Genomic DNA, 27,019 nt, shown 5'->3' with positions numbered 1-27,019 from the left:
CGTAGCTCGGACTTCGTAGTGGCTGTCGTGCATCGCAGGCTACGGCTCCGCAATTCCAGGCGGGGGAGCCCCTCTCTCTCTCTGAGCCACAGAGCAGCATCACCGCCTCGCCTCACTGAACAAGGCAGGGAGAGGAGAGAAATGCAAAGGGATGTAAGATGGCAGAGCTACAAATGTTGTTAGAGGAGGAAATCCCTGCCGGTAAACGAGCTCTTGTCGAGAGCTATCAGAACCTTTCCCGGGTGGCGGAATACTGTGAAAACAACTATGTTCAGGTAAGATATGTGGCTTTCCACGCGATGATTTGATGATTATCTTCGTCGTGTCTGCGGTGCTGGGGTGGGAGAAGTGAATGAGACCACCGCGACAGGAAATGCGCGTCTTGTGAGTGAAATGATCTTCAAACCAATACTACAGTGCCCCTTTCACCCACTCTAACGATTCATCCGTCTAATGTGGTGACGGTAACGCGAATACTTTGTAGGTGTGGAAACCGAGCCTCTCTCTCATCGATGTGTTAAAAGCTGCTGGTGGTTGTAGACTCTATGTAGAGGGTGTGTCGTTGTTCTGGCCAAGTGTTTAGTCACTGACTGCAGTTTACGACATAACGTGCTATTGCTCCATATATAAAATAACATTTGCTCCGTCTTTTTACCGGTTATGTCTAAACAAGAGCCCCATTGTCACATTGCAGCGTTATAACATTTTTTGGGCATCGTAATACAGCATTTTCTTCCGTTTGAAAATGGTGAGCTAGCGTCCGATTTTTACAGAACACTTACACTAGAAAAGCTGGCACTCATCATAGTCAAACGAATAAACAATAATTAAATTACTATGTTCAATGTATGATTCGTGTCTCATGCTAATCAGTAAGTTAGTCTGCAAATAGAAGTTGAATGTAATGGAATTGAATGTATTTCCAATGCAGGTGCGGGTTAGTGAGTGGACTGTATATTTGACTGGATTTAATGATCCATTGCAAAGGCTTGGTGTTTATATTTGTGTAAGAATGCTATTTATTGCACACATGGGCGTTTCCAACACGTTTCCTCTTTTTGAAGCTAAATAAAGTAACCAAAATACCAGGAACATATCTCAATATGATGTAGTGCATGTACTTGGAACTGCAACCACAGTGATACACATAAGGTTAACTTAATGCTGCGTCAACAATGTAACTCAAAATTCATATAAATCAAAGAAGAATTTGACATCACCATGTATTGGATCTCATTTGACTGTGCAAGTGTACCTAATGTGTGCATGTGTATGAATAACATAGACATTAAAATCAAATGTAGTTGAAATAGTGATGCATGTGTTTGTTGTTGCCATTCATCCACACAGAAAACATCTTATATATGCGCTCATGATAAATGTGGGAAATTTGGGGATTACTACTCCGAAGACCTGCTTGCTATACCTTATACAGTTTATTAAATGTGGTGATTCACCTCATTGTGAGTGCTTTCAGAAAGTAAACATTGGCGAGATCAAAACAGGACAAGCACATTGTCATTTAAGAATACAGTATGCGTACTTTTCGGACTATAAGCCGCTACATTTTACATAGGTTTTGAACCATGCGGTTTATATAAAGGTGTGGCTATTCTGTGGCTTTTTCTTCCACCGCTAGGGGTGCCCTAACCGGAATTAGAATCAAAACTAATAAAAAAATCAAGCGACAGAAGAATACACTACTTTTTCTGTAGCTGATAGAACACGGACGACAAATTCCAGTTATTTATTTTCAGATCTTCGCCCCTTTATCATGGAACCAACTCGAAGAAGTTTGTATGATGCAAGTTTCAAAATCCTGGTACTCCTAGTGTTAAATTGTGGGCACTCGCTGTCAACGTTCCCGTTTTTCATTCATTGTCGCCATTTTAGAAACTGGCCGGAAAGGGTCACACAGATTTATGGAGTTGGACAGTGTGCTGCTGCCCACTTGTGTGTAAATGCGAAATTGCATTTAGAGTGCATTTTATACGCATCAACGTCAACGTCAACTCGGCTACGGGCCAGACGTTAATTCTATGTCAGAGGGTGCGGGCTGGATAAAATTTGATCGCAGGCCGCATTTGGCCCCCGGACCGGACTTAGGATATGGCTGATCTAGAGGAAATGGCAAATCCCTGACAATCCATTCCAACAAAGAAACACATTTATCTTTGATGTTATGACAATTTAATTTATTTATCTGGAAAGAACTGGTAGAAACAGAGCGCATTTTTGAAATCTCTACCTTTCAAAAGGTATGATCCAAATATAGCAACTCTCTGAATAAAAATATTTTTTGATATCAACCTTCACTTCTTGTGCTACACTACAATTAGTCGCCTTTCTTTTAAACTCTTTCAAATTATGCTAATTGTTGCAAACGGAAGCTCGTTCAAAATGATAGGTGGACAGGCCTATAGGCGATTAGTGTTATGTCTGGCCAGACAAAAAGGCGGCTAGATGGACGGCGGAAGGGTACCACAGCTACAGGTGGAAGGCGATAAATGGACGGGGACATTTTTGTAAAATGCCAAGCTCTGGTAAGAATACATTGAGTTTGCTGATTTTGCTGCATGAAAAAAAAAAAATTTCGTTAGATAATAAAAATGTAATTTCTTTAGGTACATGTTCACATTTTCTTCTGCATTTCATGCTTACATGAAGAAATGTTATTCAAATGAGGGTCCTGAGTGTGGCAGGGGTTGAACTATTCGCCTATTGGGTTGCTGATGGTGCTTGCTGCACTGACATGTTGATAACCAATAGGTGAATAGCTCAACCAAAGACACACTTAGGACAGCCCCCTCATTTGAATAACATTTTCTTCTGTGTTGCAGGACAGAAACTGCTAAAATCATAAATAAATAAATAAATAAATAAATAAATAAATAAACAGAAAATTAAAATAATACAATTGAAAAAAATGAATTAAAAATATATATGGAAATAAGAACAACCAAAAAATATATGCAAAAAATAAAAAAAAGATTGAAAAATAACAAATAAATAGGAAAATGAATGTGGAAATAAATCTAAATAGGCCGCTAAATGTGTTGAAAGTGTCCATAATCAACGTGTGCTTCAATTCACATTAGTAGGGCTGTGTAGTGTGTAATTAATCGAAATTCAATTACGATTATGATTGTTACCACGATTACAAAATTGGCATAATCATGAAAAAACGATTATTAATATGCATATATATCCAACGCACTATGTTTACACAGGGAAGTCATACTTGAATTTATACATTTGCTAAATGTATATAAACGAATTTGATGTTTCAAAGAAATGTACTTGTCTTTATATGTTTTACGTTTAAACATTTTCTTGTTTTGCATTAAAAAAAAATCAATGATCGCTTGAATAATCGTGATTTCAATTATTACGCAAATAATCGTGATTAATATTTATTTCATAACCGAGCAGCGCTACACATTAGTTCTATTTAGATTCATCTACTGTAACTCCAAGCGTACACGGCTGGCTTTTGTTTACATAACTCGCGGAAGAAATGTCATGTGCGCCAGTCAGCCAATCATCAGTGTATTTTTCAGACATGTATATTATCATGTGGGTTATGCAGCCAATCGGGTGCCGTTCTTGTGAATACTGGCACCCGATTGGCCGCGTGACACAATCCCGGAAGTGGCACGCGTAAATGCTACACTGGCAAAATTAATTAATTAAAATTAATTTTAATGGAAAAGTTAAACATATTTTTTTCTAGAATATGTTCTATGCAGGCCCACTAGTTGAAACACAGCATTCTGATTAATATTGCATTTGTGGAATATGATCACAGATCACCTGTTATGGGAAGCTGAGCCATGATTGGTTGTTATCTGAGCCTGAGTAATTGTGATGTCATTTTCAGTCGACAAAAGTGACAAAATATCCGCCCCCAGAGATGGCTAAAACCGAGTGGATTAAAACTCCTATTCCACAAACGCAATATTTATCAGAAAGCCCTGTTTCAACTATTGGGCCTGCATAGAACATTCATTCATTCATTCATTATCCATACCGCTTATCCTCACAAGGGTCGTGGGCGTGCTAGAGCCTATCCCAGCTGTCTTTGGGCAGTAGGCGGGGGACACCCTGAATTGGTTGCCAGCCAATCGCAGGGCACAGAGAGACAAACATCCGCACTCACAATCACACCTAGGGGCAATTTAGATAGTCCAATCAACTTACCATGCATGTTTTTGGAATGTGGGAGGAAACCGGAGTACCCGGAGGAAACCCACGCGGGCACGGGGAGAACATGCAAACTCCACACAGGGAGGCCGGAGCCGGGATCGAACCCACGACCTCTGAACTGTGATGCGGACTAGCTAACCAGTCGACCACCGCCTGCATAGAACATATCTTTGAAAAAAATATGTTTGGGTTGACTTCTCCTTTTAAGAGAAAGGCTCATTATTTTGCAGCGAAACAAGACCAGGACGATAGCAAGGAACTTTTAGCACCATTCCGTACTTGCCATACCTCACCACGTACACACCGAATGGGGTTGAGGGCACAATGTGCCCAGCTAAGCTAATTTTTGGAAAGGGCTTCAGGAGCCGCATGAACCCCCAAAGAGCCGCATGTGGCTCGCGAGCCGCGGGTTGGCCAAACCTGCCCTACAAGAACCCGACTTCGAAATGATGCTGTTTCACAAGTGTAAACTTCCATCCATCCATTTTGTATCCTTACCGAGGTCATTATTGAGCTGCATCCTATCCTATCTGACTGGTATGGTTAATTTATGACTGTTTCTTGTGGTTGAATTTACCATACTTGATGTAATTTTCTAGTAGTAGTAGTAGTGATATTTGAATTTGCATGTTCCTATCTTAGATGTTTTGTCTCCCATGCATGCTGATGAATAGTTTTCTTGATTGGCGTCTCATAGATTGAGATGAAGTAAATATTGACAGTGACTGAAGTTAATATTTTTGGAAAATATTTTAGTGTGAATTGGAAGTTTGTTTCCAACAAGCAACGGCAGACAAAACCAGTTATTTATTTTATGTTATTTTAAAATAAGACATAAAACAAATGTTTTCAAATGACATCAGAGCATAACAAAAAGGCGTATATGTGTTTACTTATATTCTGTTCATTTGACTTTTTATAAATGCTGTATGTTCATTATTTACAGCAGCATAACTTTCAATTCAACTCAGAGGAACCATAGTGTGTGTGTGTGGGTATGTGGGTATGTGGGTGTGTGTGTGTGTGTGTGTTGGGGCGTGTGGGCGTTCCTCCTAGCCCACATTCGCTGGGAGAACCACAGTTAAACATCCTGCCTGGCATACTAATCCATCGATTCTGGCCCCTCAATACTGATTGACCAAAGGTTAACAAAGCCTTTCTTTATTGCAGAATAAATGCCTTCAATGAAACAGTCTGTATGTATTTAGCAATTAATATCACTTATTGATTGCTTTGCTAAAATGTTGGCCTACGTTAAATTCTACACACATATGCATTTTTCTGGGAGTATGAATGTATAAGGCAATGACTAGGGTGCAGTCATACCCCAAATAGTTTTTGGAGTATGACTGTTTTATTGCTTTTTAGAGCATTTTTCTACTATTCAGAGATAGACACTTTACCCTATTTTACTGGTCCGTCCTCCGTCCTCGACCTGGGCACCTTTCCGTCATCATCACTCCATCCTCATTCATAAAAATAATCATCCTCCGACCCCAGTCCGTCCTCGTCTTTTTAAAGTGCCTCCGTCCTTACATTTAGTCAGTCCCCTTTTTCCTCCGCCCAATACATACCTTATCCCGGATTAGAAACACAAGACAAGCTGGGCGTGTTTCTGTCCATTGTCTGTGTGGCATCCTCTGGCATAACCCATGTTATTAAATGTGTTGAACCACCAGAGGACATACTATGCCTGTGGAATATTACTGCAGGGAATGCACATGAAAAGTGTTGTGCAGGCATCTGAACAAGGTGGCTCTGTGGTATCGCAGAAGAGAACAGTGGTCTTGCTTTTTAAAAGAACTCCACACAACACGTCAGTCGGTACTTGACCTTGTTAGGGATGATTACAGGCAGACAAAAAGCCACTTTCGTCCTTGCTTACCTTGTCCTTTTTAAAAAAAAAACTCTTGTCCATCTGTCCACAAAATGGGACGGACGGACTGTTTTGTCCCTGGGACGGAATTCCCATCTTTGCTATTATCATTGTCATTATGTACGGAAACACTACCGTCGCCATGGGCATGTTTAACCTCAATGTGGCCAATCAGGACATTGGATGGTGTTTCATTCACAATAAGTCTGGGCATAGACAATCTCACAATCTTATGTGGAGGCAACTGTGTCAACATTGATCATAAATGATATGTAGGGGCCGGGGGTTATTTCTGTCACCGGTCTTCAGTCTGTGTTGACTGAATGCATTTAAGCGCCCCAACCATGCATTTGCCAGAGCAACGAACATAAACAGCGATGGACACCTTCGATGCGCACGAGATCTGACAGTTATTATATAAAACGGCAAACACAGGAGCTGTCTGTTTTTTTTTTATTTTTATTTTATTTTTTTTTGCTGGATCGCTATTTGGATTATAAGAACATGTGGGCAGCACGTGTTCATCGATGGGGATGCGTGGACCAATGCGCCTGCGTGGAACGAATACGACGTCTGGAAATACTTTTATTTTATGAATGGAACAATGTGGGCATCTGCCGTTTGCGTGCATGTCCAAAGCAGACAGCGTACGCATAATGCGGAAACTATAGAAGACTGAAAAAGAGGGTGATTTTTAGAGCGCTGCTCAAAAAAATCGATCGGGAATATATCGTTGCGGACCTCTTTTCAATACACGTATCAATATCGGCAACAAAATCAATATTGCGAATCAATATTGCACATTCATCCAGAAATCTCCCAGAGCGTCTCTGTAATCTTCTCCTTGCTGAGTAGTGTGCACACATTTCGACCAGGTTCGGTGCTGGTGGTAAACCGGAAGCGCTGCTAACAGTAGAAGAAGAAATCATAACATGGACGGAGACGGTAGAAGTGAAAGGCTAGCTTCACTTACAGCCAAAGCACAAATTTGGGAGCAATATGTATATTTTAAACTACCAGGAAAGGTGTATCGGCACATGACACATGCAGTATGCGAACATTGCCGAATGAAAGTTGAGTACGGTGGCAAGCGCTACAAATTTGTGCCTTCACGTAACACGTCATCAACCGACGTGCTACTTGGAGCACGTCAAATACAGTGCCTGAATTGGTGGGAGCATGAAACGTATGCACTTGGACCGACACGACCAGAAAAAATTCTTACTCGCATATGTTGAAAAACAGGCCGCAATTCCGACCAATGTGATTGCAGTCTCAAACCCTGCACAATTAGGGGCATGACAGAGTACAGGCTCTTACACAAACGTCTCTGGAACTGTGATAACCTCAATCTTAATGCCCACAGAACAAATAATGCTGGTACTATTACATTGACACACATTTCAAATGTCAGTTGATGGTGAATCATCATGATTTTATGGCATTTAAACAACACTGATGGGATTTTTAGATTAGGGCTTTAAAACGAGGCAAAGGATAATCTCTGAGCATGAACAGAATAACATGAAATCCAAGTGTTAGAACCTTTTACAAAACAGCTGGAAATGTGGATAATATGTTCATTTATTATTTTTAGCTGCTGAGATGATTAATTGTTTTTATACTCACATACTGTGAGAGTAGTGTACCAATATAAACATATAATAATGACCTCCGCGGACTGTTAATTCATGAATTCATAATGATAATTGATATATTTATTCCTGAATCCTGTGTTTATGGTTGTGGTTAACTAACATAAAAAATATCAGAAGTTAGTTCTGATATTATGTGTTGCTCCCTCAAAACTGTCAGTCTCCCTGTTGGATGATGCATTGCGGTGTTGCAACTTGTGCAACCACTGCAGAAAGACGTCAATTTCTTCTTGTGCAGTTGCATGTGTGTTTTACTTCAAGCCAACTGACTTTGTACATGCATTAATCCTGAAGCCATTAACCAATTACTTTGTCATGACAGAAGAGATGGTTGAGTGTCATTTTATCATATCCTAATGTCATCGCTGTCTGATGACAACCATGTCTATTTTTTTAATGGCTGTAGCACACATCTATGGTTTCATAGCATTGCTGTGTACATACACACGTACACATTTTGTTTAAATATATTGAAGTGGAAAAAATCATATGCCCGTGTGCACATAATATTGCTTCTCTATGAACTGATTTTTTTTTTTTGTGTGGTTTGTGTTTCTCTCAGTTAATAAATGTGTGGCAAGATATATCAACAAGTTTCCACAAATCTCAATTTGTTATCAAATCAGTGTATTTGTATTGCACTAGGGTAATTAATTGATTGTATCTCTCAATTTGAGTTTATTTATTCTGACGAATGATTTTAGTTTTTTAAAGCTTTTTTGTAGCGTATTGTGTAATTCAAAGCATGTTCCCACTTCTGTACACAGGCCCGAATGATATGAATTTTTGGACGCCAATGTAGATTTGTTGCAGAAAAAAAAAATACTGATTACCGCTTAATCAGCCCATTCATTTTAAAATATATACAATGTGTGAAATATATATATTTTTCTCGCAATTGTGTAATTCAAAGCATGTTCCCACTTCTGTACACAGGCCCGAATGATATGAATTTTTGGACGCCAATGCAGATTTGTTGCAGAAAAAAAAAATACTGATTACCGCTTAATCAGCCCATTCATTTTAAAATATATACAATGTGTGAAATATATATATTTTTCTCGCAATGCATTTCAATTATACGCAGATTTTCAATATTAGCGGGCTGGCCTGGTCCATATTCCCTGTGAATAGCGAGAGGGGGGCAACTGTAAACAAATTGTTGCAAATTTTCCGAAACACGGACAACCCATTAACGTAAAAATTTTAAAAATTGCAAAAATGGACATAAGTGTTTTTCAAAGGACAGCGATGATATGTGTATTTGTGTTACTCGTAGTTGACCATGTGTCATATTTAACATATCGTCGCTGTCCTGTGAAAAACACTTATCTCCAATTTGGGAAACTTTTTTTTAAAATTTTCACATTAATGCAATCTCTGTAATGCAGAAACACCATTCATGTAGAAATAAGAAAATGAAAAAAAAATGGAGATAAGTGTTTTTCACATGACAACGATGATATACTGTACATATGCTGTATATTGTATTATGTTTTTATTTTATTATTTACATTAAAAAAAACATGACTTTAGGTTGTGTTTAAAATAGTGACATCCAGGTCAATTCCTTGCCAGAGTTGGGCATTTTACTAAAATTTCCCGGTCCGTTTATCGCCTTCCGCCAACCGTCCATCTGCCTATCAGACCAGTGATGGCCTGCCTTTCATTTTAAATGGGCTTCCATTGCGTTTCTGTCTACTAACTTCTACTTCAACTTCTAAAATAGCTTAACTTGTTTTAAATAATGCCACTGTCGTTTGCTTTTTGCTCTATGCAAAAAGGGAATAATGTAATTAAAATCTGATATCTGATATTTTATTTTAAGGCCATATTGTTCAGTCCTGTATTGTATTTTGAAATCTGCTCAAAATGCATAGGCCATTAACCCAACAACAAAACATGAAAACTTTCCTGTTAAGCATGTTGTGCATTTTTTCCAATAAGGAGTGAATGGGGGGTATGTTCTGTGAAAGCATTGTACACATATTCTGGCAGCAACTGGCAAAAAAACGTCAGCATATTACAGTATGAGAATAGAGAACATGAACAATGTAATCAAGTCATCATAAACTAGATAAAGGGATTTAATTGGACAACTCTGCTATGTTGGCTACTCCTATGGGTTAAACGTATTAAGTGTGTTTTTGTCACCAATGACCTAACTGGTTAAACTATTAACATACGCACATATTCTTTTGATTTCCTGTGTAATTTGCGGTAGTTTCCCCTCTGTGTTTGAGTAAAACATTTTTTAACTTGTGGTACTGTGCCTTACAGAATAGGAAGTGATTCATAGAAAAATCAGCAGTGCTGTAGCATATTCAACTTTGCAGTCCTGATGACTGTTCCTCCTTAAAGAGTTGATCAATGTGGAGCCTTGTTTTATCTCCAAACTATAAATATGTCTTTCAGTTCCTCCAAGCTATTTAAAGACACACGGAGATGGTTGAAGTTGCCGGGTGAAGGTTTCTGATTCTATGAAATGTTTTGCCATTGCTACTCACTTGGCTGGACTCCAGCCATGCACCTGTACCAAACCCGTCCGGTACTAGCTACTGGGAAAATTCCTTGCACACACAGGACTTTAACAATGAGAGAGCACCTCCGATTTTCTTACTCTTCTCTTTGTTCAGGCTCAAGACAAGAGGAAGGCCCTGGAGGAGACCAAGTCGTACACCACCCAGTCTCTGGCCAGCGTGGCTTACCAAATCAATGCCTTAGCCAATAATGTGCTCCAGCTACTGGACATCCAGGCCTCACAACTACGACGCATGGAGTCCTCCATCAACCACATCTCCCAGGTACATAAAGCTCACCCGTAGAAGATCTATTCACACCAGCACCAAAGTCACTGAGTTAAGTTAGTCATCCGGCATTAAATCGATACTGAAGTGACATAATTTGGAACACAATGGAAACCCTGCATATCTGAAATGAAGATAATCTCCTGTTTTGAAAAATATGATGCTCTACAATATTCATCCATTTTTCTATAGCGCCTTGTACTCATTAGGGTCAAAGGACGAGCTGGAACCATCCCGATGCAGCCGATCGCAGTACTTTAGTACCCTACTTTGAAACGCTAACCCTTTGAAACCTGAGGTCACAAACAATGGATAATGTCACAACCACTGTTATTGCCCATCCCTGCCCAAATTTTATCTAATTCCAGTGACTTTCAGCTAAAGTTAGTTTCCTTTTCTTCCCTTTTCTACAGTATATGCTGAATCATTTCATGATGTAAGAATCTTGATTTGTTATATTATGTCAATGGGTAGTCCTATGGTTAACATTTTTCTTAAATCAACCCCCAATTTTTTTTTCTGATTTGCTTTTATCATACCAGCCCTCGCGGATCCTGAGGTCCTCTGGCGCGGGCCTTTTATTTATTCCAAGGGTGAGGACCAAACTGCATGGCGAGGCTGCATTCAGCCGTTTTGGTCCTCACCTTTGGAATAGCCTGCCAGAGGATGTCAGGTCTGCAGAGACTGTTGATATTTTTAAGAGGAAGCTCAAGACACACCTTTTTAGTTTGGCTTTCAACAACTTTTAAATAATTTATCTTTTCTTTTGATTGAAGATAATTCTATGTTTTGCTTTGAATTTTTTAAAGCACTTTGAGTTGCATTCTTATGTATGAAAAGTGCTATATAAATAAAATGTGATTGATTGATTGACTAGTCGAAACACGACATTGTGATTGATATTGTGTTTGTGGAATATGAGTTAAGCAGTAAAATCCACCCGTTTTTGTCCATCTCAGGGGGCGGCCATTTTGTCACTTTCTGTCACCTGAAAATGACATCACAGTTGCTCAGGGCTCAGGTAACGACCAATCATCTCTCAGCTTCAGAAAACAGGTGAGCCGTGACTGGTGGTTACTTGAGCCCTGGGCAACTGTGATGTCATTTTCACTCGACAGCAAGTGACAAAATGGCCGCCCCCTGAGATGGCTAAAAACAGGTGGATTTTGCTGCTTAACTCTTATTACACAATTGCAGCATTAATCACAATGCCATGTTTAGACTAGTGGAGGCGTATAGAACATATTATTGGAAAGTAAGTTTTTGGGTTGACTTCCCTTTAAAAAAACGTAACATTCACAAATTCATATCAGTACAGCACCATCATTGGAGAGTGCCATTTTTGTTTTCCATTGATAAATAATAATAGGCAGACGTTAAAACACTTACTTATTACCAGAGCTGGGCACTTGACCCTTTTTTGCCTGTCCGGCCGCGACCCGCGACCCTTGACCTGGGTACCCTTCCGGCCGCGACTCCCCGGCCATATTCATAAACATTGTCGGCCCCCGCCCCGTTCCGACCCCCGCACCCCGAAAAACAAAACAAAACAAAACAAATAAACGTACATGATGCCCCGGCGGGAGAGATGCTAACGGAAGAGGTTTATTTAAAGACAATTAGCTGGCTAACTTAATATTCAAACCCGCTGTGGACACGCTTCAAACGCGCCACTTACTCACGTACTTATCCAGCTGCGTGTACTGTACTTACTTCCATTGCGAGCCCTGGGGTTGGTTTTGTCGTATTGTATAATTATTTGGGTCCAACAGACGACAAGTCTGCAAGCATTCAACAAGTTACTTATTTTCCACACTTCTCCTCCTTCACACTTCCTTCAAAATAAAAGCATGCCAGCAAACCATTACACAGCAGTTTTGCTATGGCGTATTTCCGGAAGTAGGAAAGTGCATGATGTGCCATACTTGAGTGCTGCGCGCAGCTTGAATGTACTCCCGGACACAAGTTGTTTTGAAAGAAGCCTAAAAAGAAGCCTTTCACAGAGTAGGCTGAGATGAAATTTGACCGCCTTGCGAGCACGTCACACGCATGAGGGCCGATTAGGGGGCCGGACTAAAATACACTTCCGGCCATGCTTAGTCCAGCCATTTAAAAAAATTTGTAACCCCCCAACCCCGCCGCCCCAAAAATTGTCATCCGGCCTGGCCGGAGGGTCCGACCGGTCCGGCCCAGGGACGGACTGCCCAGCTCTGCTTATTACTATCCATCCATCTTCCGAACCGCTCATCCTACACTGATTACTAGTCAACAATCATTTTAAATTACTCTCCATGGATTGGTCACAGAAGCGTCTTCAAATGTGTTTTGGAACAACTCAAGGCCCTTTATAGCCATTGACTGAAGTTAAATGTTCTTTTTCGTTATTACCAACATTACTGTCTCACAAGTCAGCTAAGGTGAATTGAAAAGAATGGCATTGCAAGGATGGAGGCTTATCATGCTCCAGTACCTTCGGTCTCGAGCATTTAGCATTTATCAAAACTAAGCTGATGCCAGCCATCCAGCCAACTATAAAATCCAAAATGTAGTGTTAGTTTTGACATGCGTCTGCGCTAAAACATACTGCCACACATGCATGGAAAGGGCATCGGTCATAGAAGAGCTGCCAAACACCCACAGCCCCTCATTCTTCATTATTCCTTTTCTCATGCTCTTTCTGTGCTTCACACGGCCGTGCCCCCTGCCTGTCAACCAGTCAATGTCCCCTCCCTGTGTGCTTCATTGAGCCTGTCAGGGATGAAGTGAAATCCTGACACTGGCACTCACGCTTGCTTAGCGTTTTCAACTCCCGTTTTACTCCACAAGCTTCAGGACGAAGCACGGTTGGATGCTCTCTGCTCTTTGACGTTTGTCCTCAGACATGGTCAGTTATGGTCCAAAATAGCCCCTCTTCTTCCTGAATTTTCTGCTATGGCATTAATTGGCCACTGATGGCATAGATCGGTTACTCACATTGCCTGCTGAAGATGGGACTGAAAGCATTTGTCTTAATTGTCTCAAGTCTTACCTTTTAAATCTGTCACAGCCTATGTCAATGATGGCTCCGTCAGTATACATTCCTCAAGGAGGGATTCACATACCACGTGGGCTACTGATGAGGCATACTTCAATTGCTGGCAGCTGCTCCTGTAAGAAATCGTCATCTGAATGTACAAAGTCGTGCACATCCCCCCTGAGTTATTCTCCAGTAGTACAGAGAAATTTTATTTTCTGTGGCAGATTTATTAGTCACAGCTACAGACAGATGCTCTGTAGTACCTTCTGCTGCCAGAATCACACTGCAGAGTTTGAACAGATGACCAGATGTTAATTAGGGTGCAGAGATTACAAAAGAACACGCCATTGAGGTCATAGATTAATGTGTGTGTGTGTGTGTGTGTGTGTGTTTGAAATTCAAATTCAACTGTAGATCAGTTGAAATGCTGACATCTTGTCTTTACCTCCAGAACTGGAGCATTCATGCTTCTTTCTTTATGTGACATACATTTCTCAATTAGTCCCTCTGTCTCGTTTGTTCGCTATCTGGCCGGGCTAATACTTGCCCTTGTGTCTTCTTGCTTATCACCAACAGGAAACTTTTTTTTTTAAACTTCCCGGCTAATGTAGGAGTCCTGCCTGGAGTTTCCTGAAAAAAAAAAAAAAAAGTGTTGCATGTGCTCTGTCCACATGCAGCAGTGTGACAAGAGGTCAGTGTGTCTATCTCTGTGCAGTTTCTTCAAATTCCAGTGGATATAAACACTCCACACACTTTATTTGGGGATAATGAAAGGCGCTTTAAATGATGGCAGGTGCACGCTGACTCCCATGTAGGGCTGCAAATAACGATTATTTTAATAATCAATTAATGTGTTGATTATTTGGCCGATGAATCAAAAACACGTTTCAATTTCCACATCTTTATTAAAAAACATGACATTATTTCATATATATAGTGCAGAAGCGCTCACACAAATTAATTATTATTCAGTTACTGGTTTGGTCCATAACATAAAATAGAAATATAGGCAAATATTGGCAATATTTAATGTTCAATTTCGGAGTATTCAGAGAATTTTAAATGAAGAAGGCCTCTAAACGATTAGTCAAGTATAAAAATAATTATCAGCATATTTGATAGTCGATTAATTGTTGCACCTCTACTCCTATATAACTTGAGTTTAGATGTTATTGGTAACTCTGAACACAGCCACATCCCCGTTTTAAGAGGGTGGGCACACTTGTGCAACCATCAATCAGTTTTTTTTTCTCCTACATTTACTTCACCTATCAAAAGATTTATTTGAGGCCTGTCAAAATTAAAGCATTAACTATGGAGATTAATTTAAATTTCATTCAGTAAAAAAACCCAACAAATTAATTATCTAAATATAGTTGGGTTTTTTTCCACATTAATTCCAAGATTTTACTCAAGTAAATAACGGTTCCAAGCTTAGTAAAAAAATTGTAGTTGAAAAATAGGATCAATCACGATTATGTAAAGTTTTGCGATTTAATTAGTTTTAAAAAAAAATATCTTTTGACTGCACTAATTTATTTATTTCTCAATTGAATTGTACAGGTTATAGGTCACAATAATGGTGGAAAAGTTATGAAACTTTATCTTTTTTTTTTTTTTTTTTTTAAATCTTATCTTTCGATAACCAAACCCAGGCATTTGAACAGAGGTATGAAGAGAGGAAAAGGAAGCTGAATGATGTGTTTGCTGTTCAAAACAGTTTTGTAGCACTTGTTCTCAACACACTGAGGCACTCTACTTCCAATACGGACCTGAGCTCATTTGTTGCTGTGATAGAAATGCCTATCAAACTTACTCTTTTTCCATTGTTCATGCCTTCAGCAGTAAATGAAGGTAGATTGTAGATGTCACTCATATGCTATTTCCCATTTGCTCTCCATTTTACAGCTAAATTGGTTATTCAGTTTGTAGGTTGACGGAATGTAAGTGTTCATCACAGATAGACCAAGAGTAAAAACTATTTTGAAATAACAGCAGAATGGAACAGGAAATTTAGGGGACCTCTTCTTCAAATACATTATTGAACTGGCTACATTAACCTGTATCGTAGATGGAGGGAAGCGAAACGAATTGAATGGCTTTTCTGTTAATTTCCTGCTCTATCTCCCGCAGACGGTGGATATCCACAAGGAGAAGGTCGCCCGTCGTGAGATTGGCATCCTGACCACCAATAAAAACACCTCTCGCACCCATAAGATCATCGCCCCGGGCAACATGGAGCGGCCCGTGCGCTACATTCGAAAACCGATCGATTACACGCTGCTGGATGATGTGGGGCACGGAGTAAAAGTAAGATTCATTTTGGTAATTTCTGTCTGAATAAAATCAAGGACATTTCTTTCAATGCAGTCTTTTTATATAAACCCATACTATATTTTCATGCTAAGAAGCTGTTGTTTCAACATGCCAGTAAATGCGCTAAAGACAAGCTCATAGTTGGCCTGTAGTGTAGAGGAAAGAGTCGTCTTTGCCAAATGTGACCCTTCACTTTCTATGTAGAATCCGGAGGAAATGTTTTGTTGACTCATTCCTGCCTCTTGCTTGATGTGTATTCTCTCTCCACATGATCCATCTGCTCCCCACTCTTTCCTCTTTTTTTGACAAAACAGTGTGTGTGTGTGTGTGTGTGTGTGTGTGAGTGTGTGTTAGTGCCCCTGAATGTGTCGACGCAGTTATGTGCATTGATTGCTGGTGTCATTTTCTTTTTCCCCGCAGTGTATTTTGTCAGTCTCTTCATCCGGCTTTCTGTGTCTGCCAAGATAGTGTCAGTCTTCGGGTTTTCAAACATCTCCCGATTCAAAATCGGGGCTTTTATTTTGCTCCTGGGGGAGCTCACCCTCAGACAGATTTGGCTTCCCCACTTTTCTTCCAATGGATTAGTCAGTATTGCTGGAAATGATGAATCTCAGCAAAAGGCACGATTGGCGGAAAGATTATTCTTAACATGTTACTTTTTCAAAACTCTCGCCAATCTGGGCTGCTATATATCGTAGCACCATCGGTCTGTGCAGACCTGTTGCAAAGATGCACTGCCCCCTTTTGACCCGCCCTTGCGACAAGTGCGGATTTGTAACATATAACATATCTGATGTTGTCTAATATGGGATATCGTTTCTAAAGCGGCCCATGCTGAAAATAACAGCATTTAGTCACAATTAGCTTCAAATAGTGTTTAAAAAACTGTCGGAAATCACTACTGTACTTTGTTCATTTGTTGGCAGAACAGAACTGTCAGTTGTCAAGTGTCCCCCCAGGGTTCTTGGCAGAAGAATGGGAGGCAGATAAATAGAGGAGTCTTTGACAGGGCAACATTTCCCTGCCAGAAAGAGAAGCAATTTGTTTTCCAAGTTTGAGCTGGAGTTACTGAGACACCCCGAGATGACTTCCTTTAAATTTGTTCGATCTAAACATCACTGGTTTATCCAGTATCAGTAGATTGGACCTGAAGCTGAACTTGCTGTAGTGTAGCATGCATCTGTGATTTGCCTCTAATTATTTCCTAACATCCTGTCACTTTTAATGTTGCCGAAATAAATGACTGCCTATTAAAACATTAACCAATGAGCATATCCTGTTTTCTTTCTTCTCTCTTTTTCTGCTTGCACTCAGTGGCTTAAAGCCAAGGTAAGAGATAGTTTCCATTTTTATCTGCACTCACAATATTCACGCAAGCATCCAATAGGCAGATCCTTCTCATTTTAAATAACGTAACTCTATGAATGAAAGTTTTACCCAGTAATTATGGGATTGTGCGACCCCTCAATGTTAATTGTGCCTGACAGGGCAAAACACAGTCAAGTGTTTTTAACTGTTCTATTTTCTCTCTAGCAAAATGGGACCAATGCTGCAGGAAGAGGAGGAGGGACACTGTCTAGGACAAACCCACCAACCCAGAAACCGCCGAGTCCCCCAATGGCTGGCCGCGGTACCTTGGGGTAAGAGTTGATGAAAAGAAAAAAAAACGGTGTGTTAATAAAGGAAAACCAGGGCCAACTGTTGTGTTTCTGTTTATTCTGGATGCTTGCTCGTGAATGTTGATAGGATTACTGTGTAATGTGTTTGTTCCGCTGCTTGAGGTAATTAAATTGGCTCTTTGAATAACCAGAAGCAGCTATCAGCAATTAGTATCCAAAGCTCTTTAAGTCTGCTTCCTTAGGTATGTGTGACCAACGCAATCGACAATACTCTATTATTGAGAGTAAAAAAGTAATTAAAGGATGGGTTAGACCTCTCTGGAAGACCCACCAACTCAAGTCATTTTCATATTCATTGACCGCAGAAGGAGTCAGTTTGACCTCTTAAACCGTTTTTTTTTCTTTGCCTAGGCGCAATACCCCGTACAAGACGCTGGAGCCAGTGAAGCCTCCAGTGGTGCCCAATGACTACATGACAAGCCCAGCCCGGCTGGGCAGCCAGCAGAGCCCTGCACGTACAGCCTCACTCAATCAGAGGCCCCGGACACACAGGTACAGCTGAGCTCAGGTGCAAACTCACTTTGGGGAAGTGAAATTCAATCAACATCCGCTGGAAAACGTATTTTGTTAGCACATTTTGTAGCACTTTTCAAAAACAAAGATAGATAACATAAAATAAAGGTATGAACGACTCTCCCATTTGGTTACACATACAGAACCAATCAAACACTCAACACACTTTCTTGTTTTGGGAGGCAGATAATTAGGTGGCCAAGATTGTCAGGTGTCCAAAACTGATTTGGCGTCTAAAGACAAAACAGAATCTATTACCAATGCAGTCATTCTGTTTGTCTCGCTCATCCTTTTAATTGGTCTATTCTTTTATGTGCAGTGGCAGCAGTGGTGGCAGTGGTGGCAGGGAAAATAGTGGAAGCAGTGGAGTGGGTGTCCCCTTAGCGGTCCCGACACCTTCTCCTCCCAGTATGGGCCAAGGTGAGTTCTTGCAGCTCTGAGATACACTCTCTATGCTTCGATCTTTTTGGACCTTCTTTACTGTTTGAAGTCTACGAACACATTTACTCAAATATGTCAAAGATGCTCTTTGGGGAAAATCACCGAGTAGACTTTTCAGGCTGTAAAGCTGCTATTCCTGCTCCAACAGTGGCGACATCTTCGGCCTCAGTGCCACAAGGTCCCGGGCTCGGTCCGATCCCCATGTCCCAGTTTGGCACCATCTCTCGGCAGATCTCGCGTCATAACTCCTCCACCACCTCCTCGGCCTCCATGGTGTCGGCCACAGGGACATATCGCCGCGCTCCCTCTGTTTCCTCTCAGCAGCCACATATTAACGGGGTTCCGGCTTTCCCGCAGAATTCAGGTAACCGTGGGTTTTACTGTTTCATTTACAACACTTAATCTCTGTGAGTTTTGGCAGAAATCTGGTGTAGGGAATTTTCAGTCCACGATTATGTAAAAGAGCTCAAAGATCTGATGCTGGGTGTTCATTATTTCTATTTCCGATTTTTTTCTGAAATTGTAATCGGCGTGCTTTAAGAACAGAGGACGGAGACACTAGAGAAACCCAAGACATTTTGTTTTGCCGTTTTGTTGGCGAACAGCAGCGTTTATCTCGGCAACATCACCACTGTGAGCCATTTTCCTCTAATGGCTTCTCTCGTAGGACAACATAAAACAGAGAGGGAAGAGGTTTGGGGTCTCATGAGGGAAGCGATAATGACCCAGCACTGCATCAGCAGCCTACCAAAAGTGGGACATCCTCTTTGAGATTTTTCAAGTGTTTTTTACAGAAAGTGGACATACACAGTACATGCTGCCTGGTGGAATTTTCCCCGCACAAACACTCAGCTCGATGATGTGCCCTTAGCGAAGTGAGCAGAGTCGAGGGTGGAAGTGTCTCTACAGTGATCTCTGAGATTACAGCCACTAGTGATATTTATTAATCAATACATGTGCATCACTAGCTTTGCACGAGGACAGCTGCTTTCCTCTACCTAAAGATTTCTTTGGGTTTGTTTGGTTTGTGTGCAACTTGCTGTCCACGTTATCCAGAAATCCAAGGATGTTCTCAGTGATGACACTATTAACATAAAATGGTCATTTATACTCATCTTTGTCAAACCTCATCAGATGAGGTTGTATTTTTCTGTGTGATCTTATTCGATTTTGATCATTTGGCTCCAGAGGAAAGTCCGGGTAGAGTGGAACTGTGATTGCTTTTACTTATTTAAATTACAGCCGTTCACTGATTGATTTTGAAATTTAGTTTGTCGCCCGGTAGCCAGTCTTCAAGAGTATTAGTCATAATACTGTTTTGTTTTCGATATCAATAAAGGGCAGGGAGGCTCCCATTGTTCGATCTAAGATGTGCCACATTGTTCCTACCACAGAGCTATTGCAATTTCACCTCACGCTCGCACAATAGATAGAAGCAAAGCTTCCGGTACTATGCCTTCCCTCACATACTTTATAGTTCTGTCCTCACCTTTCTTCAATCCTCATTCCTGGGCGCTCCATCGCATTCATATGGTTGCTTCGCTCCTCACTTGTGCTTTTCTCTGTCCACCACATCACATTCTCTCCGCTGTTGCCTCTTCTCACCTGGTGGGTTGCCGCCGTAGTGTCTGTGGCTCCTCCTCCTCCTCCGATGGTCCAGCTGACACCACAGATCCCTCTGACCGGCTTTGTGGCCAGAATGCAGGAGAGCAGTAAGTACTCAGACAATATGTTGCTGCGGGGTGTTTAATAGCCAACATATACAAGCAGACTCACTAATGCAGCTATGATGTGGATGGAACCGGAACTTACACTCACTGGTCATAACGGTAGATATATAAAAAGTACCTGAAGAACATGCAAACTAAAAACAAACAAACAAACAAAAAAAATAAGTTTGGACCCAGAACCAAGATTTTAGCACCTCATCTCAGAGCAGTGATTGATTTGATTTGATCACATGTTCAAGTGTACGTTTTGGCCGGTGTGAGTACAAACACCTTCCCTACACACTCTGAGTGCATTCAATGTTTCTCAGCATCCACATGCTGCTTAACATTGACTCTGCTTGCTTGGCGACTTTTACACTCATACCTCTGCTCGCACTGTGTGCTGGATGTCTGTCTGTTGCCATGGCGATGGATCACATAAAGCTCACGACCCGCTCTAGCTCCACTGAGGGGTGAAAATGTGACGTGACGCCAGTTCCCGGTCCACCCTCTGCCTGTCTGTTGAAAATAGAGTTTGATGTTGATCGTCTATGGTAAACATAATGGTGGGAAAAAAAAAATGTTCTGGCCCGTTGGAATACAACACGGTGCACTGCATGTCCACAATAGACTCTATGAGTTGTATCAAAATAATCTTGCTTTAATAACTATAGCAATGTAGCAATCAGTTTGTGTACGTGACGTATGAACACTTCATCCTACTGCAAGGCAACAGCACCCGAATAGTACTGTAGTAGTAAAACAGGTAGAAATGCTAAAACATGCCCCAGATTCTAAACAAATGAATTCTGTTGCCCTCTACTGCGCAGAAAGATCATTGCGTCCTCTTTTCAATTCATCTTTGTCTATAACAAGGTTAACGCAGATTTATGGGGATTTGATATCGCTGAACAAAATGGAGTGTTGGTTTTCTCGGACAAAATACGGAAATGTACTTTGGCTATCTTTGGCCATCCTTTATGCACGGTTCTATGATGCTTAAGATAGTGTCAAATGTTAAACAATTTTGACAATTAAAAATCGCCAGCCTATATCACAGGTCACCTGTAGATAAACCATTCACACCCACAGGCCATTTGGTGTCCTCACTTAACCCGAGATGCGTGTTGTTTTGGGGGTGTTGGAGAAAGCCAAAGAACCCACAGAATAAGTGCACTTAAGCACAAGGAAAATGTGCAGGATGTCCGATGTCCAAAGCTGAGATTCTAAACTCAAACCTCAGACTTGCTAACCACTAGCTTGCCATGCTGCCCACAATCTAAAAGTGAATAAAATGAAGATGAACCCTGAAAGCTATGTATGATATTAGTTGACAAAGATGAAAACAAATGACATTCTGTATAAAATTATAGTTGATTTTGTAAACGTAAAATGCAGTTTCTATTAATTATGTTTTTTTTTTTAAACAGTTTTTATTTTATTCCGATAATGGAAAAAAAGCCATTTGTTTTAGTTTTCATTCAACTATAATGACCCCGGCTCTCGTTGACCTTAGTAACAGACAGCCCAGCTCCCCCTCCTCCACCTCCACCCGAGGACATGGCTGTGTTTGAGGAGCCCTCGCCCCCGCCTCCTCCTCCGCCTGTCGACTATGAAGAAGAGGAGGCTGCGGTTGTCCATTACAGTGACCCCTATGCTGATGGCGATCCCCACTGGGCCCCGAAGGCCTATCTAGAGAAAGGTATGTAGAAAAGACCTTGTTTTGCCGGAATGTTCACTTGCTTTTAATGTCGTTTTCTGTCATTTTATAGTTGTGGCCATCTATGACTACAGCAAGGACAAGGAGGATGAGCTGTCCTTCATGGAAGGAGCCATCATTTATATTATCAAGAAGAACGACGACGGCTGGTTCGAAGGCGTCTGCAACGGGGTCACCGGACTCTTCCCTGGAAACTACGTCGAGTCCATCATGCACTATGCTGATTAGGGGAAAAAAAACACACCTAAAATTGGCTCTGAGGTAAAACGGTGAACGTGTATAGATGAATGCAGCTCTTCTCCTTTTCGATGAAGTGCCATGGCCAAATGTTTGGAAATACAGTATACCACTTGGGTTTAAGAGAAGCACAATGTCTGCTGAAGCTTTTGGAAGCGCGAGTTCTGTTAGTTTACACTGTTGACATGAAGGGAGGAGATAAAAGCATTTCGCAGCGCTGCAGCGCGGTGGTGGGCGGCAGCCGTTTTTATTCCAAACTTCAACTCTTTGCCTCATGAGAAATGAGAAGGCTGAATATTTGTAAATGTTTGTGTTAATATGTTAGTGCAGCACAGCCAGTATCATATTTGCAGTGTTTAAACCCAGTTCTTCCACAAGGTGCTGCATCACTGAGAGTTGAACTTATCATTGTGTTGCCGAGCCCTCTTGCACTGTAGACCCACAGAATGGCCACGTTCCAAAGTTGTTCCCTCTACCTGAAAATTCCATTCTACCTTATCAAGACTGAACTACAACAACAACAAAAAAAAACATCAATAAGTGCATTAGCACGCGACTGAATGTCAAACTTGTTTTGTCTGACTCAAGAGATGTTAGAGGGAAGAAAGCAACCTCACCTTTCAGGGATTCATTGTGATATCACCTAAAACACTGAAAATGTTTTTAGTAGAAGATCTGTAGTGAAAAGAAAACATCCATTTTCTACCACTTATATTTGTTTAGGGTGAACTTCAACTTATACTGGTTGACTTTTCAGCGACAGGCAGGGTACATACTCGGCTGCAATTACCACTCGATCACAGGGCACATCTCAACAACCATTTACAATGAACCTAGCGCACGCGTTTTTCGAAAGGAGAAATAAGACTAACCTGTATAAAAAAAAACACACGAGCACAGGAAGAACACAGGAAGGTGAATTGTGAGGCAGACATGCTAGCTAGCCACTTGTGTAATTGTGCCGCTAATGGAAAAAATAACATCAGGTCAGCAATTGCCAGATCTTCTAAATAGTCCAAGTGCACATTTTCTAATGTTTTAGATGATATTTGTATGATCCCTTTAAAACCGGTCAACTGGCTGTATGTAGAATACAAAAAGCACTCCTTACTCTGCGCTATAACTTGTACATATAAAGTGTGACGTGAGATGCTAACAGTTCGGTAAAGTGCATTTGTCTGTGTTTTTTTCCCCCTTGTGAATTTCCATCAGTTTCAGTACAGGTGGTGCCAAGAGTAGATTACACATTTGGATTATTTTGACTTGAATGTGCATTCATCGGCCACGGTGCCGCCGAACGTGTACCGTGGAAACCGTCAGTCATATTTATCATCGCCACTGCATATTACTAATGTGCTGTCAAGCCACTGTAGCAAAGTCGTGTCTTGTCTTGAAGTAAGTGAAGGAGTCAAGTGTGTGTGAGATCACCATGTATGAATAGCTGCACTGCTTTGGTCCTGTCATTTTCTCTGACTGCATCAGACTAGTCCAGAATCTGCCACAATCTTGTTGCCTGCTGGTTGAGTGTTTTACATTGGTGCTTAACAACAGTAATCGTCAACCCAAACAACCTCAAATCAAAAGAGAAATGTAACAAGGTCGATTTTTTTTTTCCTCCAGTGGGAGAACAGTCAGCCATTTTGATTGTAATCGTCTGCAATGTAGTGAATGTAGTTGATTTACTGTAAGAGTGGCGCGATTGACACAAACTACACACTGTATGGACAGAAGTATTGGAACATCCTTTTCTAACCTATTCCCGTCAGTTGGTTGTATAGAATTGCAGTAACAAGAGCTTAACGGTAGTAATTTAACTCCCAAGTGATCAAGGCATTCATTGAGTGGCTATCTTTGCAATACTTCTTTCCATATAGTGTATGTCATGAGCTGCACATAAAATCCCCAATGCAGCACATAGCATGACCCTTCACGTAGTTGCTGCAATTAAAAAAAAAAAAAGAAAACAATGCCTGGGGTAACTTGCTGTCTGATGCCATTATACAATCATTTACAAGGCTCAACATAAATGAGTACACCCCAACAGTTTCCTCTCAGAATCAATATGTCATGGTGAAGTTCTAAGTGTGCAGCTTTTGATTGTAAATAAGATTTGTTCATGTGCACGCACAAAAAATGGGTGCATAGTGAAAGCCTAGCTAAGCTAAATTATATTTTTTTATTAAAAAAAATTGAATTCACAAGGTTTCAAACTCTGAATCAGAATTCTGAAAAACATACTTGTGTTCACTGAGAAATGTATAAAAAATATTGCTTTTCAAAGGGGGTGTACATATTTATGCTGAGCACTGTATACTAAAGGGGCTTAATTGTGAAGTTTTATTCAGAAAATTCATAAAAGTGGAATGCCTTTTGTTATTTTCATGTGGAACATTATCAAAAGAAACCATGCTGCCAATTCAGTATTCATCCACAAGCATGAACGTTTGTAAACGTTTGTTGTTAATACATCCCACTCATGATTGTACTTTTCCATCATGCGGTGACTTAGGGAAACTAAAATTACTTTTCTATGTATTTCTAACTTTGCATTCCACTTAGTTTTACATCTACTGTATGTTTGAAGCAGCGGACAAATGTTTGCTCACACTTTCTATGTAAAGGGTTTATTTATACTTTTTCATAGAGAAATCATGGGACAACCACTGATGTGCAGAACTTTGTAATGTTTATCACATAACGTCATTTCAGGGCATCACAAGTGTAGACGCCCATTTCTTTTTTATGTGTCTTTTGTATGATGGGGGAAAAAAATATTGGTAACTTAAGTGTTCATGAGAAGACAACTGAATATTTCTCTTCTCTCAGTTTGTACATAGGTTGTGTTCATTGAAATTCATGTACAGTCTTTTTGTAATAAAAAAAAATCATTGGGAAAAGGTGATTTACTGTTTGTCATACACTTCATGTTAATGTTTTCATTTTACATAACAGTATATGACTACATGCTGGAGATGGATTGGAATTGAAAAAAAGTTCCAGTGATCATTCCAAAATATACTTACTTCAGAAGCAATCTGATTCACGGAAATGAAAACTAGAGCAGTGTGAAACACGATTGGAGTCAAAACCATACACCACAACTGTAGAAAGATAATAAATTACTGTAACACATACATGTTTTTAATTTAAAACATTAATGTCCCTCATTGGCTCAATATAGTATGGATTTATTGTTCTCTATAGGAAAAATGAAATTTTGTATTTATATTTTGTCAATTTTCTTACATGATGATGAAAGCTGACCAATTCATTGTAAAAAAAAAAATCTGACATATACTTCTACACACGCAAACACAATTGTTGCTAGCTCTCTTTTGATGAAAGAAAAACCCACAATGGTCATAGAAATAACTGGAATCTGATTAAACTAATTATATATTGTTTTTTTAATTAATGAAAATGAAGCAATGAATATGATAGATTTTGAATCGTGGTGAATTGTGGTTCAACATAATTATTTACAAAACAAACTCATGAAATTTTGACCATAGCAACATGTTCAACCAAGGTGTGTCCTCGACCATCGCAGGTGTCTTAAAACATGTAAATAACCAGACGATCTATTTAAAGGGTGACAGGCAGCAACTGTGCAGTTTGGTGACATGTTGTGTACCACACCAAACATGGACCAGAGAAAGCGAAGGAGCTCGTTATCTCAGGAGATTAGAAAGAAAAGGATAGTGAATCATGCAATATTAAATGCTATTAGATAGGGGTGGGCAATTCCGGCCCTCGAGGGCCAGTATCCTGAATGTTTTATGACACCCTGGCGCAACCCACCTGATTCAAATGATCAGGATCTTTATCCAGATTCTGCAGACCGTGCTGATTATACGATGGTATCCAGTGATTTCATTTTTACAAACTCAGAGCCCTACGTGTCTAAATTGCATCCGGTTATTTTCTGGTTCATTCATGTTAAGGTCCGTTATGGTGATTTCTCGTCATGGCGTGTATGTATGCGTGCACGTGTGTAAAATGGTCGAACGCTGGAGGTTGGCTGCTTGAGAAGTAGATTTGGGAGTTAGGCACATCTGCAGTAGTGTATTGTAGTTTTCTTTAAATCCAGCAGAGGGCAGAGTAAACCAAGCTTGTGCGCATGCACTGATGTTTTGGAGGTTACAGTCTAAATTTATTATGAGTCACGCTGAGTCGGGTTTTCGAATTTTCAAAGAGCTTTATTTGAATCCATACGTTTCAAAACGTGGAAAAAAAACAATACAAAACCAAATAACGTGGTTTGCAAAAATTAAACATTTATAAAATTCCAAGGCAGGCAAAGAGTATCTCAAAGTCCAGAGTAAACTACTATACTATTATACTATTATCTATTAAACCATACACAACGGTTTCATAATTAATATTAATATTCAAACCAATATTTTGCATGGCTACTCAAACCTCCTGAGCTCTATAGCAACCAATCAGAGTTGCTGAGTCTCTTTTTCTGTGCAATGTATCATGGGACATTCTTTTGTCTTCACATAGCAGCACCATATCCACTTCACAACACGGATTTTCATTCAGAAATTTTAAATTTGTAGTACCACCATATCTGGCATCAATTATCTTTTTACAATTCATTTTGCATGTTAGATCATTCCAATCTATATCTAAATGTTCGAATTGAGTGAAAAAAAAAAAAATTGAGTTTATGAAAAAGACCCTGCCTGGCTCTCCCTCTCCTTTTCTTCCAGAGGGCCAGACACCAATCTAGGGGTTATAGCTAGATGAACTTTTTTTTTACAAAAGCAATATTCAATTTAGAGCCAAGTTCCACATTTGCCAGGCCTCCAAACTCCCTTTCTTGAAATCTTGTTTCC

General features: G+C 40.3%; 1 protein-coding gene across 2 annotated transcripts; it reads left to right on the top strand.

The window, feature by feature from the left end:
• Positions 1 to 43: 43 nt before the first annotated feature.
• LOC147140644 (abl interactor 1-like) lies at positions 44 to 24,161 on the top strand. 2 transcript variants are annotated; one of them, XM_086043669.1, is made up of 11 exons: positions 44 to 275; positions 10,374 to 10,541; positions 15,694 to 15,870; positions 17,191 to 17,205; positions 17,410 to 17,516; positions 17,907 to 18,047; positions 18,388 to 18,488; positions 18,658 to 18,873; positions 20,135 to 20,221; positions 21,735 to 21,920; positions 21,991 to 24,161. In XM_086043669.1, the coding sequence occupies exons 1-11, from the start codon at positions 159 to 161 to the stop codon at positions 22,164 to 22,166; spliced, it is 1,491 nt and encodes a 496-aa protein (XP_085899795.1). In that variant the 5' UTR covers positions 44 to 158; the 3' UTR covers positions 22,167 to 24,161. The 2 variants fall into 2 exon arrangements, with proteins under 2 accessions (XP_085899795.1, XP_085899796.1); XM_086043670.1 differs by lacking the exon at positions 17,191 to 17,205.
• Positions 24,162 to 27,019: the final 2,858 nt, after the last annotated feature.

The sequence above is a fragment of the Filicampus tigris genome, chromosome 10 (assembly GCF_054856515.1).
Source record: "Filicampus tigris isolate MCC_2025a chromosome 10, RoL_Ftig_1.0, whole genome shotgun sequence".
Lineage (NCBI taxonomy): Eukaryota > Metazoa > Chordata > Actinopteri > Syngnathiformes > Syngnathidae > Filicampus > Filicampus tigris.
Note: the sequence above shows the minus strand (reverse complement) of the source record. Positions and strands in the feature narration are given on the sequence as shown.